This window comes from Ipomoea nil, unplaced genomic scaffold (genome assembly GCF_001879475.1).
Source record: "Ipomoea nil cultivar Tokyo-kokei standard unplaced genomic scaffold, Asagao_1.1 scaffold0681, whole genome shotgun sequence".
In the NCBI taxonomy this organism is placed as follows: Eukaryota; Viridiplantae; Streptophyta; class Magnoliopsida; order Solanales; family Convolvulaceae; genus Ipomoea; species Ipomoea nil.
Window position 1 is genome coordinate 572,891 of NW_017617109.1, and position 19,581 is coordinate 592,471.

The 19,581-nt window shown below is 34.1% G+C and overlaps 1 protein-coding gene and 1 long non-coding RNA gene across 6 annotated transcripts; one reads left to right on the forward strand and one right to left on the reverse strand.

Moving 5' to 3' along the window:
* Positions 1-313: 313 nt before the first annotated feature.
* LOC109175025 (protein DOWNY MILDEW RESISTANCE 6-like) lies at positions 314-9,337 on the forward strand. Its single transcript, XM_019324281.1, has 4 exons — positions 314-713; positions 816-1,063; positions 8,369-8,693; positions 9,083-9,337. Exons 1-4 carry the CDS (start codon positions 516-518, stop codon positions 9,323-9,325), a joined length of 1,014 nt encoding a protein of 337 aa, XP_019179826.1. The 5' UTR covers positions 314-515; the 3' UTR covers positions 9,326-9,337.
* Positions 9,338-14,945: 5,608 nt separating this feature from the next.
* On the reverse strand, positions 14,946-19,001 carry LOC109175051. 5 transcript variants are annotated; one of them, XR_002053232.1, is made up of 6 exons: positions 18,849-19,001; positions 18,512-18,589; positions 17,299-17,417; positions 15,858-15,963; positions 15,583-15,736; positions 14,946-15,378 (listed from the first exon to the last, which is right to left on the reverse strand). It is a non-coding gene; the product is annotated as an uncharacterized LOC109175051 (long non-coding RNA). The 5 variants fall into 5 exon arrangements; XR_002053229.1 differs by having other exon boundaries at positions 15,583-15,720; positions 15,858-16,147; XR_002053228.1 differs by having other exon boundaries at positions 15,858-16,147.
* Between the last annotated feature and the right edge of the window lie 580 nt (positions 19,002-19,581).

Sequence of the window (19,581 nt, forward strand, 5' to 3'; positions counted from 1 at the left end):
TTGACCAAAGTGACGTGCACTCCGTACGTTCAGGGAAACTCTGCGCCCGACCTACGCGTTTAGAATTGTTATTTTATTTTTATTTTTAAAAATTTGTCAGATTTGTTTTTTCTTTTTCTTTTCCTCCTCGTTTTTCTCTCCCTCATCTCTCCCCTAATTAACACATAACAAACCAAAAAAAAAAAACAAAAAAAAAAAAAACAAAAAAACAAAAAAACAAAAAAACAAAAAACAAAAAAAAAAAAAAACAAAAAACAATGGGAGGTGCTCTTACTAGTTACTATATATATAAAGTGCCCTAGCGGAACCTAGCATTGAGAAAAATGAATTGCTTGCCCTCAGGATTTGGTCGAAGCTACTTAAGCTAGAGTACACAAAGTAGTTCTCTAGTTACAATCCGAATCCGAAGTAAAAGTGCACCTCTCCAGTTCTCCTTGTTTTACTTTTTTTTTTTTTTTCCTTATGAAAATCTTGTCTTGAAATTCTTGTTTTTATGTTACTTTGTACCGGAATCCATGGAAGCCAAAGTCCTATCCAACGGAACCCGGTACTCTTCCCTCCCTGAAAGCTACGTCCGGCCAGAACCCGACCGGCCGAGGCTATCGGAGGTCGCCGTCTGCAACGATGTTCCGGTCATCGACTTGGGCTGCGGAGAACGAGCCCTGATAGTCAAAGAAATAGCGGAAGCCTGCTCCGAATATGGATTTTTCCAGGTCAATTTTCAAATTTCCGACAAGCCATTTAATTTTGGACCGACAATGTCGCATTTCCTTGTACTTATCGCTAATTATTAACATTATTATTTTAAAATTAAGGTTATAAACCATGGGGTACCAAAGAAAGCCATAGAGGACATGTTAAAAGTAGCCCAAGAATTTTTCCAGTTGCCCGTAGAGGAGAAAATGAAGCTCTACTCTGATGACCCATCAAAAACCATGAGGCTTTCAACCAGTTTTAATGTCAAAAAAGAAACTGTTCATAACTGGAGAGATTACCTTAGACTTCATTGCCACCCATTGGAGAAATACTCTCCAGAATGGCCTTCAAACCCCTCTTCTTTCAGGTCAGTCCTCTAATTTTCTTCATTTTCTGTTTCCCAATCAAGTCCAATTTGGGTTCCATGCAATTATTTGTGCAATTTGGATGTGAAAGGGTCTATAAATTAGGGTTCCCCATGCAACACATAACATGCAGTTGTTTTCACGTAAGGAAAACTGTACCTTGTCTAGACTGATATACCTTAAAATAATCCCATTATAGTCAAGATTTTTAAAGTTTTTTATATGTTGTGGGACACTAATATAATAATTATGAAATCATTACACTATTAACATTTTTATTTGTCAATATTTAATTGCTAATTAAGGAATTAAGTAATAGATTTGTGTCTTTGCTTGATATTCCTGATTACTTTAGCACCAACTAACACTTTTGGTTGGTAAAAAGCATTGTCTGAATCCACCAGATTAGACCCATGAACACCCGAATATGTGCTGATTAAAGTAATCTTTTTCAAAACACTTTATACTAAAAATTTGAAAATCAATTTTAAAATTTGGAATCCAGCCCTCCTAATTTAACCACACCACAATAAATTTGTAACCGTGTCCCTATCATATGGTCCCCAAACATGTGACTCTTTCTGATCTGGTCGCATTATTGTTTAATATTTATTTCTTGATTTGCTGTAGGTAACAACCCAAGTACATCACACACATCTTACTTCAAAAAAAAAAAAAACAAAAAACAAAAAACAAAAAAAAAGAGTAAGGTAATTCAACCAAAATGACTAAACATATAAATTTGTAATCACAAGATTACGAGTTCAAATCTTTATCTTTTCATTTTAATTTAAGTCGATCAGTTATGGACAACCTAACTTGTTTAACTCTTTGTAGTCTTTTCACACGTGGTTTGGATCACAGTGGTTGCGGATTTCTTTCGTCACCCATAAAATAGTATAATATCACACCCAAGTGTTTTTATTTTAACATATAATAATGATATGAAAATTCAATAATATTAAAAACGCGTTATATTATAATAATATCATAATATGATGCATAAAAATAATTTAGATCAATAATTTGAATTTCTATGGTGAAATTAGAATGATAGAATTGTATTGTAAGCGCAAATCACGCAATTAACCCTTGTAGGTAATATTAGAATATATAGTAAATCATTATATAACCAAATGGTATTTTCCATAATTTATTAAATGGAGATTGGGAATATTTTTTTTGAAGAAAATGCCAACGGCGTTTGTCTGAAAGGTCGTGCCCGGCATAGGGTGTGTCAGGTCACGGCTTCTAGACATTTTTTGGCAGCACGTGGATGACGCAAGCCGTGAAGACAGCAGATGGCGTGGGTCGTGACGTTGGATGCCACGTAGGAAAGATAAAACGCGTTTTAATTGGCCTAGGTAGTGACGTTGTGGCGGTGACGTGATTTGTGCAGTTAAATCATGTGACAGCACGATAGGTTTGCCGTGTTTCTTGACATTTCAAATTAAAATAATAGTTATATTACGTGAATTTTCAAAGCAGAAAATAAAAATTAAGAATTAAAAAATATACATATAATATTTTACTTAAAATAAAATGGTAGGGACCAATATAGCATGACATAGTACTTTTTAGACACGGAGTATATTTCAATAATATTCTATTTATTTTACGGATTATGTGATATGTTTTAGGTCCGTTTAAGAACTTAAAAAATATTTTTTGAAAAAAAAAAATTTTAAAAGATAATTTAAGATTTAAAAATATTTTAATTTTTTGTAATGATTGTAATGACAAATTTCATATATTTATAATACACTCTTCACCTAGCGTTAAAAAGAATAAACAAGTATGTAATTGCATAAATTCGGAAGATTTTCCGAAAAAAAAGAATCATACATACTTCTCATGAGTGAAATTTACTTTTCTTGATATCATGAAATTATATTTTTATTGGCCTAAACTTTTCAAAACTAGATTGCACTATTTCCAAGTTTTAAATTCAATTCGCAATAAAGTTTGAAGTTTCTTAACTACCAAACACCATCACAATGACAAGTAGACCCATAGTAATTAGGCAAAGGAAAATGCTATTTTTCCTTTGAATTTTTCTCCTAATGTTTTGTCAAGGTACATTGAGTACAAATTAGAACGATAACGATTTATGTCTTTGAACATTTCAATAAACATAAATTAGTATTCAATATCCCTAGTATTCCTTAGAAAACCAAAGATAACATAGTCCACATAATTTGTGTGGACTATGCTACATTATACTAGAAAATGTTGATCTCTTGGAGCATCCGGCATTGAAATTGATAGCATATGCTTATGTGTATGAAAAAGACAGATTTTTTTTTTTTAAATTATTATTTGAATATCGAAACGTATGCGAAGAAAATTAGGGAGTTTGGATGAATGATGGAGCAAAGTGTAATTATCAGATAATTATAATATGCATTTTAATGTAATTGAATACAATCGGTTAAATTATTGAGTGTAATGACCCCCTTTCTTTTTTGTCTAATTTATATAGTTCGTTCATATCGGTTTAGACCAAAAAATACACAATCGTTATGCTTTGCAAGGTGGACACGGTTTTATGTTCATAATTACTGAATTATATGTTCATAATTATAAAGCTATATATTCATAATTTTTTAACTTCATATTCATAATTATTGAACTCTATATTCACAATTACAGAACTCTATGTTCATAATTAGTGAACTATATGTTCATAATTATAAAGCTATATATTCATAATTTTTGAACTTCATATTCACAATTATTGAATTTTTATATTCATAATTACAGAATTATATATTCATAATTATGTTCACAACTCTATGTTTATAATTATAGAACTATATGTTTATAATTTTTGAACTATATATTTATAATTATGAACAGTTTTAGAACCGTGTTCACCTTGCAAGATGGATACGATTCCACCGTATAATTTGCCAAAAATACAAATCTAGGCTTAGCCAGCTCATAGCCCAAATTTTATTTTTAAAATTTTAGGCTTTTTTTTCTAAATTTTTTTTTTTATAGTTCAATTGGGCTGGATGAGTTGAGTCCTACAATAAAAATTTGGATCTATCCTGGCCCATATACCAAAAAAAATTAATTTAGTTTTTTTTTCACCTTTTAATATATTTTATAACAAATAATTTTGTAATAAATTTTTAGGATCGCGGTCACGTAAGAATTATACATTAATTATTGTTGTAAAATGTATACATCTTTATAAGTATTTTTATTTATACATTAATCGTTAATGTTAAACAAGTATTATCAAACATCTGTATATAAACTTCTTCCGATGAGGATATAATATTTCTGAATGAATCAGATAATAAGTTTGTACAGGAATATATATAGTAGCGAATAGCAAACCTAATACAAGACTAACACTAGTAACAATAGGTAACGAATACTAATAATAATAGAGTCCTAATACTCCCCCTCAAGCACAAGGTGGACTAGCTACAACATTGAGCTTGCCACACAGAGTAGAGAAACGCGGACCAGGGAGAGCTTTAGTGAACACGTCAGCCAGCTGATCCTTAGTAGAAATGAAGCTAACCTGCAACTCTTTCTTTGCCACTTTGTCACGAACAAAGTGATAGTCAATTTCCACATGTTTCGTACGAGCATGGAACACCGAGTTGGAACAGAGATAAGTTGCACCCAGATTATCACACCAGAGAGTGGGAGGAGCTGCCAACGGCAACCGAAGTTCATGCAATAATAGAGAAACCAACCAGGTGACCTCAGCAGACACGTCAGCTAGTGCCTTGTACTCGGCCTCTGTAGACGAACGAGCAACTGTACGTTGCTTCCGGCAAGACCAAGAGATCAGATTGTCACCAAGAAAAACCGCAAAGCCGCTAGTAGACTTTCTGTCAGCGGGGTCCCCAGCCCAGTCCGAATCCGAAAAAGCATGCACTGCAACAGAGGAGGATGGGTGAATAAACAGACCAAAATGCAAAGTGCATTTAGCGTATCGCAGAACACGTTTGAGCATTGCCCAATGCTCAGTGGTCGGGGAGTGCATATGCTGACAGACCCGATTCACAGCAAAAGATAAATCTGGGCGAGTGACAGTAAGATACTGCAGAGCCCCAGCAAGACTGCGATACTGCGTGGGATCAGCATAAGGAACAACAGATTCAGAAACGGGTCGAGTCACAGGCACCGGAGTAGCCAACGGCTTGCAGTCCACCATACCTGCACGACTCAAGATATCTCGCATGTATCGCTGTTGAGAAAGAAACAAACCATCACCACGAGAGACCGTCTCAATGCCCAGAAAAAAAAAGACGGAGCACCCATGTCACGAATCTTGAACTCCGAGGCTAAGTCAGTCAGAAGCCGAGTAACACGCGAAGCATCAGATCCCATAACAAGGATATCATCCACATAAACAAGCACATATAAAGATACAGAGTCACGAGTGTATATGAATAAAGAGACATCAGTCTTTGAAGGTGAAAAACCAACCGACACCAAGAAAGCATGTAACCTGTTAAACCATGCGCGAGGAGCCTACTTAAGACCATAGAGTGACCTCTGTAATAAGCATACATCATCCGGTCGTGACGAGTCCTCATAGCCAGGCGGCTGTCGCATGTAGACTGTCTCTACAAGATTACCATTCAGAAAGGCGTTGTGAACATCCAACTGCCGAATTACCCAACCGCGAGAGACAGCCAAGGAGATTAGAAGCCGCACGGTTGTGGGTTTTACAACAGGACTGAAGGTCTCAAAAAAGTCCTGTCCTGCGACTTGATTAAACCCCTTAGCCACCAACCGAGCCTTGTGCCGCTCAATCGTGCCATCAGCCTTGCGCTTCGTCCTGAACACCCATTTGCAGCCTACAACATTCATACCAGGTGTGCGACTAACCAGACGCCAAGTGTGATTCTGGAGCAAGGCATTAAACTCAAGATCCATGGCCTCACGCCATTCCGGATACCGAACTGTTTGAGAATAACAGGTCGGCTCAGAAACAGTCATAAGAGCCACATGCTGCGTCGGCCCCAAAGAACGAGTCGCCATAACATGAGACCGAGGTGGAACCGGTTTTACCGCGCGCCGACCTCGCTTGGGCGCCTTAGGAGCACCCGAGACTGCCACATCTGGAGCCACGGCAGTCTCGGTGCGGGAATCAGAAGCAGCACCAGCAGCCCCGGAATCCGTGTCCATCTCCGGACGAGGATCCGGCCCAGCAGAACAAACACCGGAGCTCGCGCCAACCTGAACGGCGCCAACACCCCACGGCTCAATCGGGCGAGAGCTAGAGACCTGAGAGGGGACAGAAGAAGCAAATGGAAATATGGTTTCATCAAACCACACATGACGGCAAATGAATACCTTGTTAGTAGCAGGATCAAAACAACGATAGCCACGAAACGAAGACGGATAACCAAGAAACACACACGGAGAAGACCGATACTGCAACTTGTTACGATTATACGGGCGTAACAGAGGATAACAGAGACAGCCAAACACACGCAAGAAAGAGTAAGAAGGACTAGAACGATGCAACCGAGAATGAGGACTATCATTATCCAAAACCCGAGTCGGCATCTTATTGATGAGATAGACCGCAGTCTCAAAGGCATAATCCCAATATCGTTGTGGAACCGAAGCCTGGGCCAAGAGAGCCAAACCCGTTTCCACAACGTGACGATGCCGACACTCAACTCTACCATTCTGCTCATGGGTATAGGCACAAGACTGCCTATGATTAATACCCAAAGAGACAAAAGTACGGTGCAACCGTTTATACTCTCCCCCTAAATCAGATTGAATATAGACAATCTTACGACCATATGAACGCTCAACTAGTGAACGAAACTGCTCGAAGATAGCATACACATCAGTTTTCAAACGCATAGAATAAAACCATACATAGCGCGTATAGTCATCAACAAACAAAACAAAATAACGAAAGCCATTGACGGAAAGAAAAGGCGCTGGGCCCCAAATATCAGTATATATAAGTTCTAAAACATGAGACGTAGTAGTATTGACACGAGGCAAGGGAAACCGTGAGGATTTCCCAAGCATACAAGCACGACACAATTCCGAAGTATCACTAAAACTAGACTGAATAGAACATGAATTTAAAATCTGCCGCAAGATACGCGGGTGTGGATGACCCAACCGGCTATGCCACATGTCAGAGGAGACTCGAGAGGCCACAAACGCAGCGGGACTTGAACGAGAGACAGGCCAAGAATAGAGACCCCCCGAAGCCGGCCCTTTATATAGAACTTCCCTGGTTGAACGATCCTTCACAAAGAAACAATCAGGGTGAAACTCAAAAAAGACATTATTATCACGAGCAAACCGTTGCACAGACAATAAAGACGCAGAAAGCCCAGGAACATGAAGAACATCAGACAATCGAAACAGTGTTTTAGATGCGGCTAACGAAGATGAACCAGTACTAACAATAGGTAAACACTTACCGTCACCAACACGAAGATGGTCCGGACCACTATAAGGAACCGCCGAGGACATTAAAGACGGATCCGGAGTGGCATGATTCGACGCACCAGTGTTAGGAAACCACTGCTGAGGATTAACCGAAGCCGAATCATCAACAGAATATGCAACATGTGCCCGCGGCCCCGGAGCGCCATCATAACGACGATAGCACGAAGCGGCCGAGTGGCCTTCGCCGGAGCAGATCTGGCTCTAATACCAGATGAGGATATAATATTTCTGAATGAATCAGATAATAAGTTTGTACAGGAATATATATAGTAGCGAATAGCAAACCTAATACAAGACTAACACTAGTAACAATAGGTAACGAATACTAATAATAATAGAGTCCTAATACTTCCAAACATCTTTTAATAAACTATTAATATAATCTCTTGATAAAAACCACTCATGTAATTCAGAGAAATTTGTCCAATAGTAACAAATGGTGCCTCCACAGGTTGACATCCGATCCAACATAGTAGTAAGCAATCCGCCAAAGCAACCAAAATATTCCTTAGTGAATCGGGCGAAAACTATGGGCTAACTGCTAACGCTAACCAATTTGTTAACAACTAAACCCATTAATTGCAACCTTTATTTTAATGGCTTAGTGTTTTATCTGAAAGTTTTGAAATGTGGTAAGTTATAATGTCATATATTTTGTAAAGTTATACCTTGTATTTTGTTAATGATACATATAAAGAGCATACGACTTGCAATGCACAAGGTACAACCTTGCAACCTTGCAAAGTACACTAGTACAAGCCATTATTATAAAAAAAAAATTTATCTTTTAATCCTAATTTTGATATTGTTGCTAAGGAAAAGTGTTGGTGCATCCATATACTATACAGGGCTATTGTGAGCAATTATGTGAAGGAAGTTCGAGAACTTGGATTTAGGGTAGAAGAAGCCATATCAGAAAGCTTAGGCCTGGAAAAGAATAGCATCCGGGAGGTGTTGGGCGAGCAGGGTCAGCATATGGCCGTCAACTTCTACCCACCGTGCCCGGAGCCGGAGCTCACTTACGGCTTGCCGGCGCATACTGACCCCAATGCCCTCACCATTCTCCTTCAAGACTCACAGGTTTCCGGCCTCCAAGTCCTCAAGGATGGCAAATGGTTGGCTGTGAAACCTCACCCAGATGCCTTTGTTATCAACCTTGGTGATCAACTGCAGGTAATTAATAAGTATTTTTGTGGACTCTGATTATTATTATTATTATTGTGATAATGGCTGTTTGGTAAAATAGTTAGCTTATCCGTCAATTTTGACCACTATTAATTATTTGACTTGGTTAAAAAATTATATAAATATTTGATTAATTAGCTTTTTGTAACTTTAAAATGTTAGAATTTAAAAAGCTGCTCAAAACAACTTTTTTAATTAACTTTTTGAAAAAAAAATACAAATTATATCACTCAGCTAACAACTAATTTACTAAACATCTTTTTACAATCAGTTAATGTTATCAATTAGTTATACTCTCTAATTAACACATTCAGCTAATAGTTATTTACCACATAGGGCCAATATAAATAGCAATATAATTAAGAAAATGCATACAGGCACTGAGCAATGGCAAGTATAAGAGTGTATGGCACAGAGCTGTGGTGAACTCTGACAGAGAAAGAATGTCGGTAGCTTCATTTCTTTGCCCCAGCGATGATGCGGTGATCAGTGCGCCAAAGCAACTCTCCGACGATGGGTCTCCGGCTGTTTATCGGAATTTCACCTACGACGAATATTACAAGAAGTTCTGGAGCCGGAATTTGGATCAAGAACACTGCTTGGAACTCTTCAAGAATTAGTAATTAAGTGTTGGACATTTATTAAATAAATGGATCAAAGTATCTATGAAGTGCATGTACCAATTTAATACTTGTACTTTTATTCTGTTTAATTTAGTCCATATACTTTAAGATGTGATGAAACTAAAGACAATTGTCTAAATCTCATTAGGAACATGGTTATAATTATTTATTTTGGACATACTAAATTAATATATTAGTGGTATAAATAATTAATTTTAAATACTTATAAAGTAATATATGAATAGGGATACAAATATCGCAGTGCCATGTAACCTAAGTTAACGATAATATTAACACTGTTAACTATTGTCCTTAATTGTACCAATTTTAAACTACAAGGATTCAGATGTACAAAAAAAAAAAATGTATAAAGACTAAATTGAACAAAATGTTATAGTACAGGGATCTCGTAAGTACTTTGGACAAATAAATGTATGTTTATGAAACTTCATACATGTTATTAAAATTAAATAATATTTTGGGAGTTGTGAACTTAAAATATTATTTTATGTTTAGAGAAAATTTCATTAAAAGTTATTTAATTCTGGTTAGAAAAATAACCGTTCTTATAGTGAAGAGCTGTCAAAACGGGCTAACCCAGTCCTTACAGGCTGGTCCGTCTTGAGTTCAACAAGAAACGGGCCGGTCCATTTTTACGCGGGTTGAGATTTTCCCAACCCAACTCGTGTTGGACGGGTTGAAGGGTTAAATACGGGTTGACCCGTCTCGAGTTCAACACGAAACGGGCCGACCCATTTTTACATGAGTTTGAATTTTATCAACCCAACCCGTGTTGGACGGGCTTAACGAGTCAGCCCGTCAGCTCGTTTTTAAAATTTTTTAAAGTATATTATTAAAATTTTTAATGTTATATAGCTTAGGAACCGAACCTACGACCTTTAAGTTAACAACTAAAACTATACCCAACCAATCACATTAAACCTTTTGAATAAATACCATGAATGGTTGCGCGCACACACACACACACACACACACACACACACACACACACACACACACACACACACATATATATATATATATATATATATATATATATATATATATATATATATATTTATATATATATATTAAATTTTAATATATGATTGTAATTTATTTAATTTATATTTAATAGTAATATAGTTTACATGTAATATTTTTTTATTTTGTAATTATAATATTATTAAGTTATAAAGTTTATCAAATATATAGTTAATAACTTTATGTTAATATTTATATAAAAATACAATTAATTTTAGTAATTAATACTTGTAATAAATATATATATATATATATATATATATATATATATATATATATATAACAGGCTAATTTCAGCAATGGTCCTCTAACTATTATGATTTTTCAAAATTAATTCTCGACTTTTAATTTGGACATCTTAGGTCCTTTGACTTTCAATTTCTTTTCAATAGTGGTCCTTTCATCAATGTACGGTTAAATGGAAGGGGTAAATTTGTCACTCCATTTGCATATGTATTATCGACCGTATATTGTAAAAGCATATGTATAATTGATCGCATATCGTCACTCCACGCGATGAGTGAATGTAAAAGCATAATCCCAAAAATTCAGTCTCCTAAATACGCTCCCAGTCGAAGAACAAAAATCTCAATTTCCCTCCTTCAAACCGAACCCTAATCTTTGAATTAAAAGAAGTGAGAAGTGAGATTATGGTGGAAGAACGAAGCGCGTTCATGGATTCGAGAGGTTTAGGTGGCAATAGTCGCACACCAGGTAACTCTATTGTACTCTATAACGTATGTATTGTGCTTTAGGACGAAATGCTAGAAGTGGAGACCATATTGATGCTTTTGTTTTGTTTTGTTTTGTGTTCTGTTCTATATGTGATAATTGGACACTACACCAAATCAGGCATTTAGCGGCGGTTACAAACCGCCACTAGTATGTTTAGCGGCGGTTATTCAACCGTGTCTAAATAGTGCGTCGCGAAGCATTTAGCGGCGGTTTTGTAACCTCCACTATATATATATATATATATATATATATATATATATATATATATATATATATATATATATATATATATATATATTTAGGTTCTCGTGCGGCTGAGGGCTTCAGGTGCGGTTGTGCGGTTTAATCTGAGTCATTCATCTCGCTTTAATCAACGTCCATGATTATCAAAGTTTAAAAAAAAAACGCGGTGACAATTTTGTAGTTTTTGCATCTAGGTCAAAATTAAGGTGAGTGGATCTGTGATTAATGTGCGTGTGTTTTGTGCTTAATGTACGTGAGGTTTGTGCTTAATGTGCGTGGGGATGTGCTTAACGTGAATAGTTGTTAAAACTTAAAGTCTCTGAGTGAATACTTAAAGTGCGTGAGTTTTGTGCTTAATGTGCGTGATGTTTGTGCTTAATGTGCGTGGGTTTTGTACTTAATGTGCGTGAGTTTTGTACTTAATGTCAGTAGTTGTTGAAACTTAAAGTCTGTGAGTTAATATTTAAAGTGCGTGGGTTTTGTGCTTAATGTGCGTGAGGTTGTGCTTAATGTGTGTGGGTTTTGTACTTAAAGTGCGTGAGTTTGTGATTCAGATCTAACACTTAAGGTGCACCTTAGCTTATACTTCTTTGTTCCAGGCATGCGTTTTTTTTTTCTTTTTTAATTTTCATTGATTTGAGCCGTTGATCTAAATTTGATCAACTGCTCAGATTTAACCGCACAACCGCACGGGAAGCTATACCCGCATCTGAACCCTTCCATATATATATATATATATATATATATATATATATATATATATATATATATATATATATATATATATATATATATATATATATATATTTCTACTATATACTAATAAGAGCCCAATAGAGTTAGGCCTATAATGGGTAAAAAAAATGGTAGTCAAATTTTTTAATCAAATGAATGGCTCATATTGATCAGATTTTAATTTTTCTTTAAGATTTTCTAATTTATCCTTAATGAATATGATTTTTCGTTAACTTTTTCGTTAAATATTATCTTTTTCCGTTAATTTCACCGTTAACTTACTCATTGATTTCAATAAAAAAGGTCTTAGGTTCGAACTACATTCAATCAAAGTTGGCATAATTAGTACTCTATTTTACTCTTATTGAATTAAACAATAATTTAGTAGCTATAACAAAAAATAATACATATGCATTTCTTTAATTTAGAATTATGTGTCTACAATGCCTTTATTAAAAAAAATTATTCATTATTAATAAATTAAATAAGAGAAATAATTTCATTACTTATATTGTCTTTATTTTTCTCTAATATAAAAATTATTTACATTCAAAATTCAAAGTCATCAATTGATTATATTCGCTACATTGTCCCTACAATGTCTTTATTTAAAAAAAATTATTCATTATCAATAAATTAATTAAGAGAAATAATTTCACTAGTATATTGTCTTTTTTTTCTCCAATGTAAAAATTCTTTACATTCAAATTCATGAATTGATTATATTCATCACTACATTGTCTATTATCTTTTTTCTGCACTATTTTTTAATTAAATATCAAAGTTATAATACAAAATAATGTTATATATTTATTTACCAACTATTTTATTAATACCATGAAAAAATTTAAAAATTTTAAATTAATAAAGTCAATCATATTAACTATTTGAAGGATTTGTTGATAAAGAGAGTATTCAAATCACACAACAAATTGAAATGAGAAACTACCTCGCAATGTCCTTGTTTGACAATCAGCCGTTAGCGGTTAGCGTTAGGGGATTATATTAGCGGATTTGACCAGCGAATTATATCAACTGTTGGTAAAAAGATATTTGAAAAAATTAGATATTTAAAATGACCTAAAGGCATAATAATAACAAAAATTTAAGGACACCCACATATACTCTTTTCGCCTATACTAAGGCTCAAACACTAAACCTCCCATATATGAGACCAAACCAGATACCAATAGACCACAAGCCACTAATACATCTAAATTCCTTTAATTAGGAACTTCTTTATCCATAATAATTTATTCAACAATAATAGTTGAACTAAATGAACACTGAGCAAAACACCTAAAGGATTAGCACCGTTGAGTTATTCATTGATCTTGTATTATGCGCATCCATTAAATATATTAGAACCCCTTGCAACAAAAATATTTAGTTACTATTTAAAATTTTTTTAGTAATAATTATAATGAATCTCCTATAGTACATTGTATTCATATACTATGAATTACATATTTAAATAAACAAGTTAGACATTAAATTACTTATGTTGAACTTCTCATATATTATGCATTGATATACTTTCAAATATTTAGTTAATTATAAACATTGGATATAAAAAATGACCATCAAATTACTAAATCAAATGAATAGTTCAGATTGTTCAGATTTTTATTTTTCCTTGAGATTTTCTAATTTATCCTTAATTATATGATTATTCGATCCGTTAACTTTTCAATTAAGTACCGTTAATTCACCGTTAGTCTAATTCTAATATTAAAGTCTAATATAGAATTATAACTACAACATTAATCTAATTCTAATATTAAAGTCTTAATACAACTCTAACCACAAATCCGGCAAATTATGCTGTGAGCACGTGCCCACCTTGCAAGGTGGGCACGGTTCCATATCCATAATTTCTATACTGTATATCCATAATTTCTATACTGTAGATTCATAAAATTTATACTTTAGATTCCAATTGTTGAACTCTGTTTTCACAAATCAGAGAACTATATGTTCATAATTGATAACTATACCGTTTAGAAATTATGAATTTACAGTACAGAAATTATAAATCTACAGTACAGATCTGCAGTATAGAAATAATGAATCTAATATATAGAAATTATGAATCTACTGTATTTAAATTATGAATCTACAGTTTAGAAATTATGAATCAAAAGTATAGAAATTATGAATCTACAGTATAGAAATTATGAATCTACAGTATAGAAATTATGGATATGGAACCGTGCCCACCTTACCGTGCCCACCTTGCAAGGTGGGCACGTGCTCACAACATAACGCTCCTACTGCCGGAATCTCCTCAAACAATATTAGTATATATTCAATATTAATATATATTTAATATTTTATGTTTTAATTTTTATTTGCTCTCCCTTATATCCCGTATTTGGTTTCAACCATACCCATACAATTATTTTATTGACAATTATAATCAATCTTGACTATATTATCTTGCATTTGTAAACTTAGAATTATCAATTTAAGTACGCAAATTCAACATTCATTATCTATGCATGAACAATTCCAATATAATCTTGCATTGATATACTTTAAAATACTTATTTAAGAAAAACATTGGGCATTATCCTCGTAAAAAACTAGTATTTGAATAAATTTTAACGGCGATTTTGTAACCGCCGCTAAATGATTTATTTATTTATTTTTTAAAATTTTAGTGACAGTTTGTAATTGTCGCTAAATTGTTTCTTTATTTATTTTTAAAAATTTTAGTGACAGTTAATAAGTGTCGCTAAATTTTTTATAATTACATTATTATATTTTTATAATTATCATTTAATTATATTTCTTCAAAAATCTTTATATTGCAATCACAAATAAACTCTATATACACATTAATTAGAAAGAAAATCAATTATAACTAATCTTTGTCAAATAATTGTAACAAATAACTAGTGTTCTCAAAAAAATAAAAAGAAGCCAATAGTTCTGAGAAAAAAAGAGCAACAACATTAAATTTGTACAAATAGTCAAAATAACATAAGATCACTTGGGAGCTAAATTTGTCCCTATCACCTTCCCTAGTGTTCTGGCATTTCTTGATGTGTTCTGGCATTTCTTGATGCAATTTGAGCTATGCAGTTCGATGTCATCTACTTAGGCACTGCAAAGAAGACTTGCATGTTTGCACCAATCCAAGTAGACAAATCATTGTCCATCCACTCATTCCTGACTTTACCAAAAAGATCAATTAAAGCATCTCTGTTTTCATTCCATTCTTCCACTATTACAGGTTTTATCTTCATCCAGTTTTCAAGTATCTTATCAACTGTGAGTCCCTCTGCAACCTTGCACATTTAACAACAAACATCAGCCCAAGCATTATCAAGAAAAACCATAAAAGATGACAGTGTCCAATTAGGATATCAGTACTGTATCATCACATCTACCAATAAATTTTCATAGCCGGTTTCTACCACTCTAGAATAAGAAGTCCATGTAAATAGAAAATGTGCAATTGTTTGCTATTTTATTAGTTATATAATTCCAACCTTCACAGTCAACTGGACATCTCTGTCTTTTGCCATTTTTGTAAGTGATGACTATAGGGAGTGTATAAGCAGTTGCAGACAAGGTAAGTCACAATGAAGAGAGTTGCCTTAACAACAACCAATGACCAATCTGCAGTCCTACATTGCCCAGAAACTGCAGAACCTTAAAATGAACCCCAGGATAGATTAAGAATGCAAAGGATTTCCTAGCTTCAACATTAGTAATTACAGTTGCATATCATGTAGAAGATTGTTAATTGTATGAAACTACTTACAGTTGCATATCATGTAGAAGATTGTCCATTAACATGATGACTAGCGGATGAATTTTGCTTTTCCACTCCCTTGTGAAGATTGTTGCTTGCTTCCTTCATCGGGTACCTACATTTCATAGTATAAATTTCAAGGCTCGACTCTAAATAGTTAAATGAAATCAATGGTGTTTCATTATGCTGAATTTGTTCTTGATTTGCATCATTCAACGATTGCTCGTGTGTTGATGAAGAGGATAGTTGTTGAGATATTGGCCGACTATTATCCATGAACCTTTTGGATCGTGGCATACCTACACATCAAATGAAAAACAAATTTCAGATTACATGCATATCTCTAGAAATTATAATTCAAAAGGTCTACGTTAGAAACTGATCAATTAACAAGTTAACAGCAGAAAGAGTGATATAACCAATAAAGTTGGAAAATAGTTTAGTTGAGTCAATTAAAACCAATGCTCTAATCTGATCTGCAAATAAGTCTTGAATGAAGATATGCTTGACCACTACCTCTAGTTGCTTAATTAGCTTCCTATTTCTTGTATGGGCTCTAAATGTATATATTCACTTTATATAAGAAATGATTAGAGAAACAAATGTTAATGCATTAATTAATAAACAGAGATTATTGTGTTTAATATGGAATATTTTATAATATTGGCCTATCGGGCCAGTAAAGTTAAAATAGCAAGTTTCTCATCTTCATTTCCAAACACTAACCTGATATGTTTAAGATTTAAGAAAACAAATGTTTAATATATTCAGTAATTTAATTAATGCATCGAAATAAATAAAGAAAATGTTTAGCATTCTTTTTAGTAGCTAACTGCAATGTTGCAAAACACGCTAGGCGCCCCCTAGGCGCCAAGGGGGCGTCTAGCGCCTAGGCGCCGATTTTTTATTTTTTATTTTTATTTTTATTTTTATTTTTATTTTTTTAATTAAAAATAAAATTAAAAATTAAAAATTTGGTAATAAAACATAAGGTTTCCATAGTTATTTCTTAGAAACTATTTACGAAAGTGGTTGTAAAAGTGTTCAAAATATTGTTTAAACCATCTAAAAATACATAAAAAAACTAAAATTAAGAGCTAAAGAAGCATTTTTTTGAGAAATTAGTGGACCAAACCGCCTTCGGCGGTTTGCGGTGTATAGATCTCGAAAAAATACGCGATTTAAAAAAAAATTGTCCAAATCGGACAACCGAGTCAAAAGTTATGCCCCTTCCGAAAGTTTTCCGACATTTTCAAAAAAAAAAAAAAAAAAATTAAAAGCGCCGGTTCAGGCGGCTAAGCGGCCGGCCGCGGAGATGGCCGATTTCGGCCTTCTTCGCGGCGGCGCAATGGCGCCTAGTGCCTAGGCGCGATTTTTGCAACATTGGCTAACTGTTAATATGAAGATTCAACTACCAAATTGCTGACGAAGCATTAAAAGAAGTTCTCACCTGAGTCCTATTAGATTTGCTGGATTTAGAATTTGGTTTGCCTTTGTTCTTCTGCAGTGTTGGTACCCCTGTCCCTTCCACCAAGACACTTCCTTTCTGGATGACAGCGTATGGACCAACTGCAAAACTTTTACCAATTCTTATTGCCAAGTTGAATGATATTTTACCAAACATGAAAAAAAAAAAAAAAAAAAAAAGTATTGTGACAATCTATAATCAAGGGAATGGGAGGTAGGGAGAAGAGTTGCGGTGTGAGTGACCCAAGAGGGAATTGAGCGGAGAAGGTTAGGGCGGCGAAGATATAATTTTTCTTCTCAACAAAAGTATACAACAGTATCAGCTAATGGATTAAATTGTATGTTTAATTTGAATTTAAAAAAAAATTATTAGATTAAATTCTCTCAAGGTTTATGTACCAATACAAAAGAGTTTCACAAAATTTCTATATAGTTTTACAATCATATTCTTCTTTACTGTGGGTGCAGATTATAGGCATGTCTCTAGAAATAATCAATTTCACAGTAATATTAAAAATTAATGGAAGGCCAACTAAGGAATTTCTTGAAGGATTAAGCTCAACTAGTCCCATGACTAGAGTTCTACACTAATACATAACCAGGTAGCATATCATAACTTTCACATTATCTCAATGTACTAAATGCACCAGAATATAAATCATTGATCTAAGTCATCTAACAACACATAATATCAGTTAACAAATGGCTCTATAAGGTGGAGTTCAAGTAATCAGAAGGCATACTAAATATGTCTCTACATTGCAACCTTCTTCTCTGGTAAGCAAACCATTAACTAAATTGTACTTGTAAGCAAAACATTATTTCCCACCATATTTAGGTCCCAATATCACCAATGCAAGAATAAATTCATTTAAGCTTGGCAGGAGCTTTGTCTTTGCCTCTTTTACTCTTTATACTGAAGTATTATTCTTGTATCCATCCTAAACCTCCCATAGTTTTCCTCTGCTGCTTTCTTAATTTTATTTTAATATTTAATTTCTTTGAAGATTTCTAGCATCATAATGTGTATGACTACAATATCTGATGGTAACTCATATTCAAACACTACATTACATATTAACGGCACCTTTGGCAGACCTTTTGAACTGTTCAAAAATAACTGCTTAACAATATCGGTCTATCCGTATCAAATGAAGCCAGCTAAAATATAAGCATTTTCGTCTTCATGTTTATACCTGGATTTGTAGCAATATTCCCAAGGATAGCCGTCAAATCTGGTTTTTGCAACATTTACTTGTCTGTTAAACTGCAACCTGAAAAAGTGATTAGAGAATACAACGCTTAAATAAAAAATTATTTCAATTTACTGATTTCTACCCTAACATTTGCAATACTCGGTCGCGATTTCCGCATCGTCGCCGAATCTAAATAAAAAATCTAGATACGAATTCTGATTTCTGCATCGTCGCGATTTCCGATTTCTACCCTAACTTTTGCAATATATTCACAGATTCGACTCATAGACTGGGAATTGAAAAGATGGATTAGTAAATTGGGAAAAAGAATCCATACCGGAGACGCCGTTCTAGCCTTCCATCCGGCGACCATCTTTCAAGTCGCACAATCGACTTTCCAACTCAGTCGAGCCTCAGTTCTCTATATCAGTTAATGAATTGCAAACATGTATCGAGCACGACTGAAGGGTTTTTTGTTTTGAACACATCCAAATAGTATATGAATAAATAATTTCGTTGATTTATAGAAACCAACTGCGGCTAAAATATACCCATTTATTTTAAATGAGTTTTTAGCCGCGGTTAAGAGAACCGCCGCTAAAATAAACATAAAAATGATAAAATTAAAAAGAAATCATTGGTTTCTAAATTTTAGTACAAAATTAGTGGCGGTTTCTATAACCGTCGCAAAATATTCATTTAGCGGCGGTTATATAACCGTCGCTAAGTAAGTGTCGCTAAAAGACTAATTTGTTGTAGTGAGAGTTTTTATATTCTGCTTCGTTTACATACATGTTGGGATCATTTTGTGTTTTAAAATTGCGTGGTTTGTCTCGTTAAGCATCTGCTGGGGAGCATTCTTGTGGTTTCTTTTAATGCATTTAGTGTAAAGTAGTCTGAAGTTAACCATCTGTTGTCTGGTAACTCAAAAGCATATGCATTTCTATTAGAAACCTGTTGATTGCATATGTATTGCATTTGTCTGGTTATGCATCTGCTGGGGACCATTCTTGGGGTTTATTTTAATGCATTTAGGGGTCGTTTGGTTCACGGAATGTCAGATTACCTTA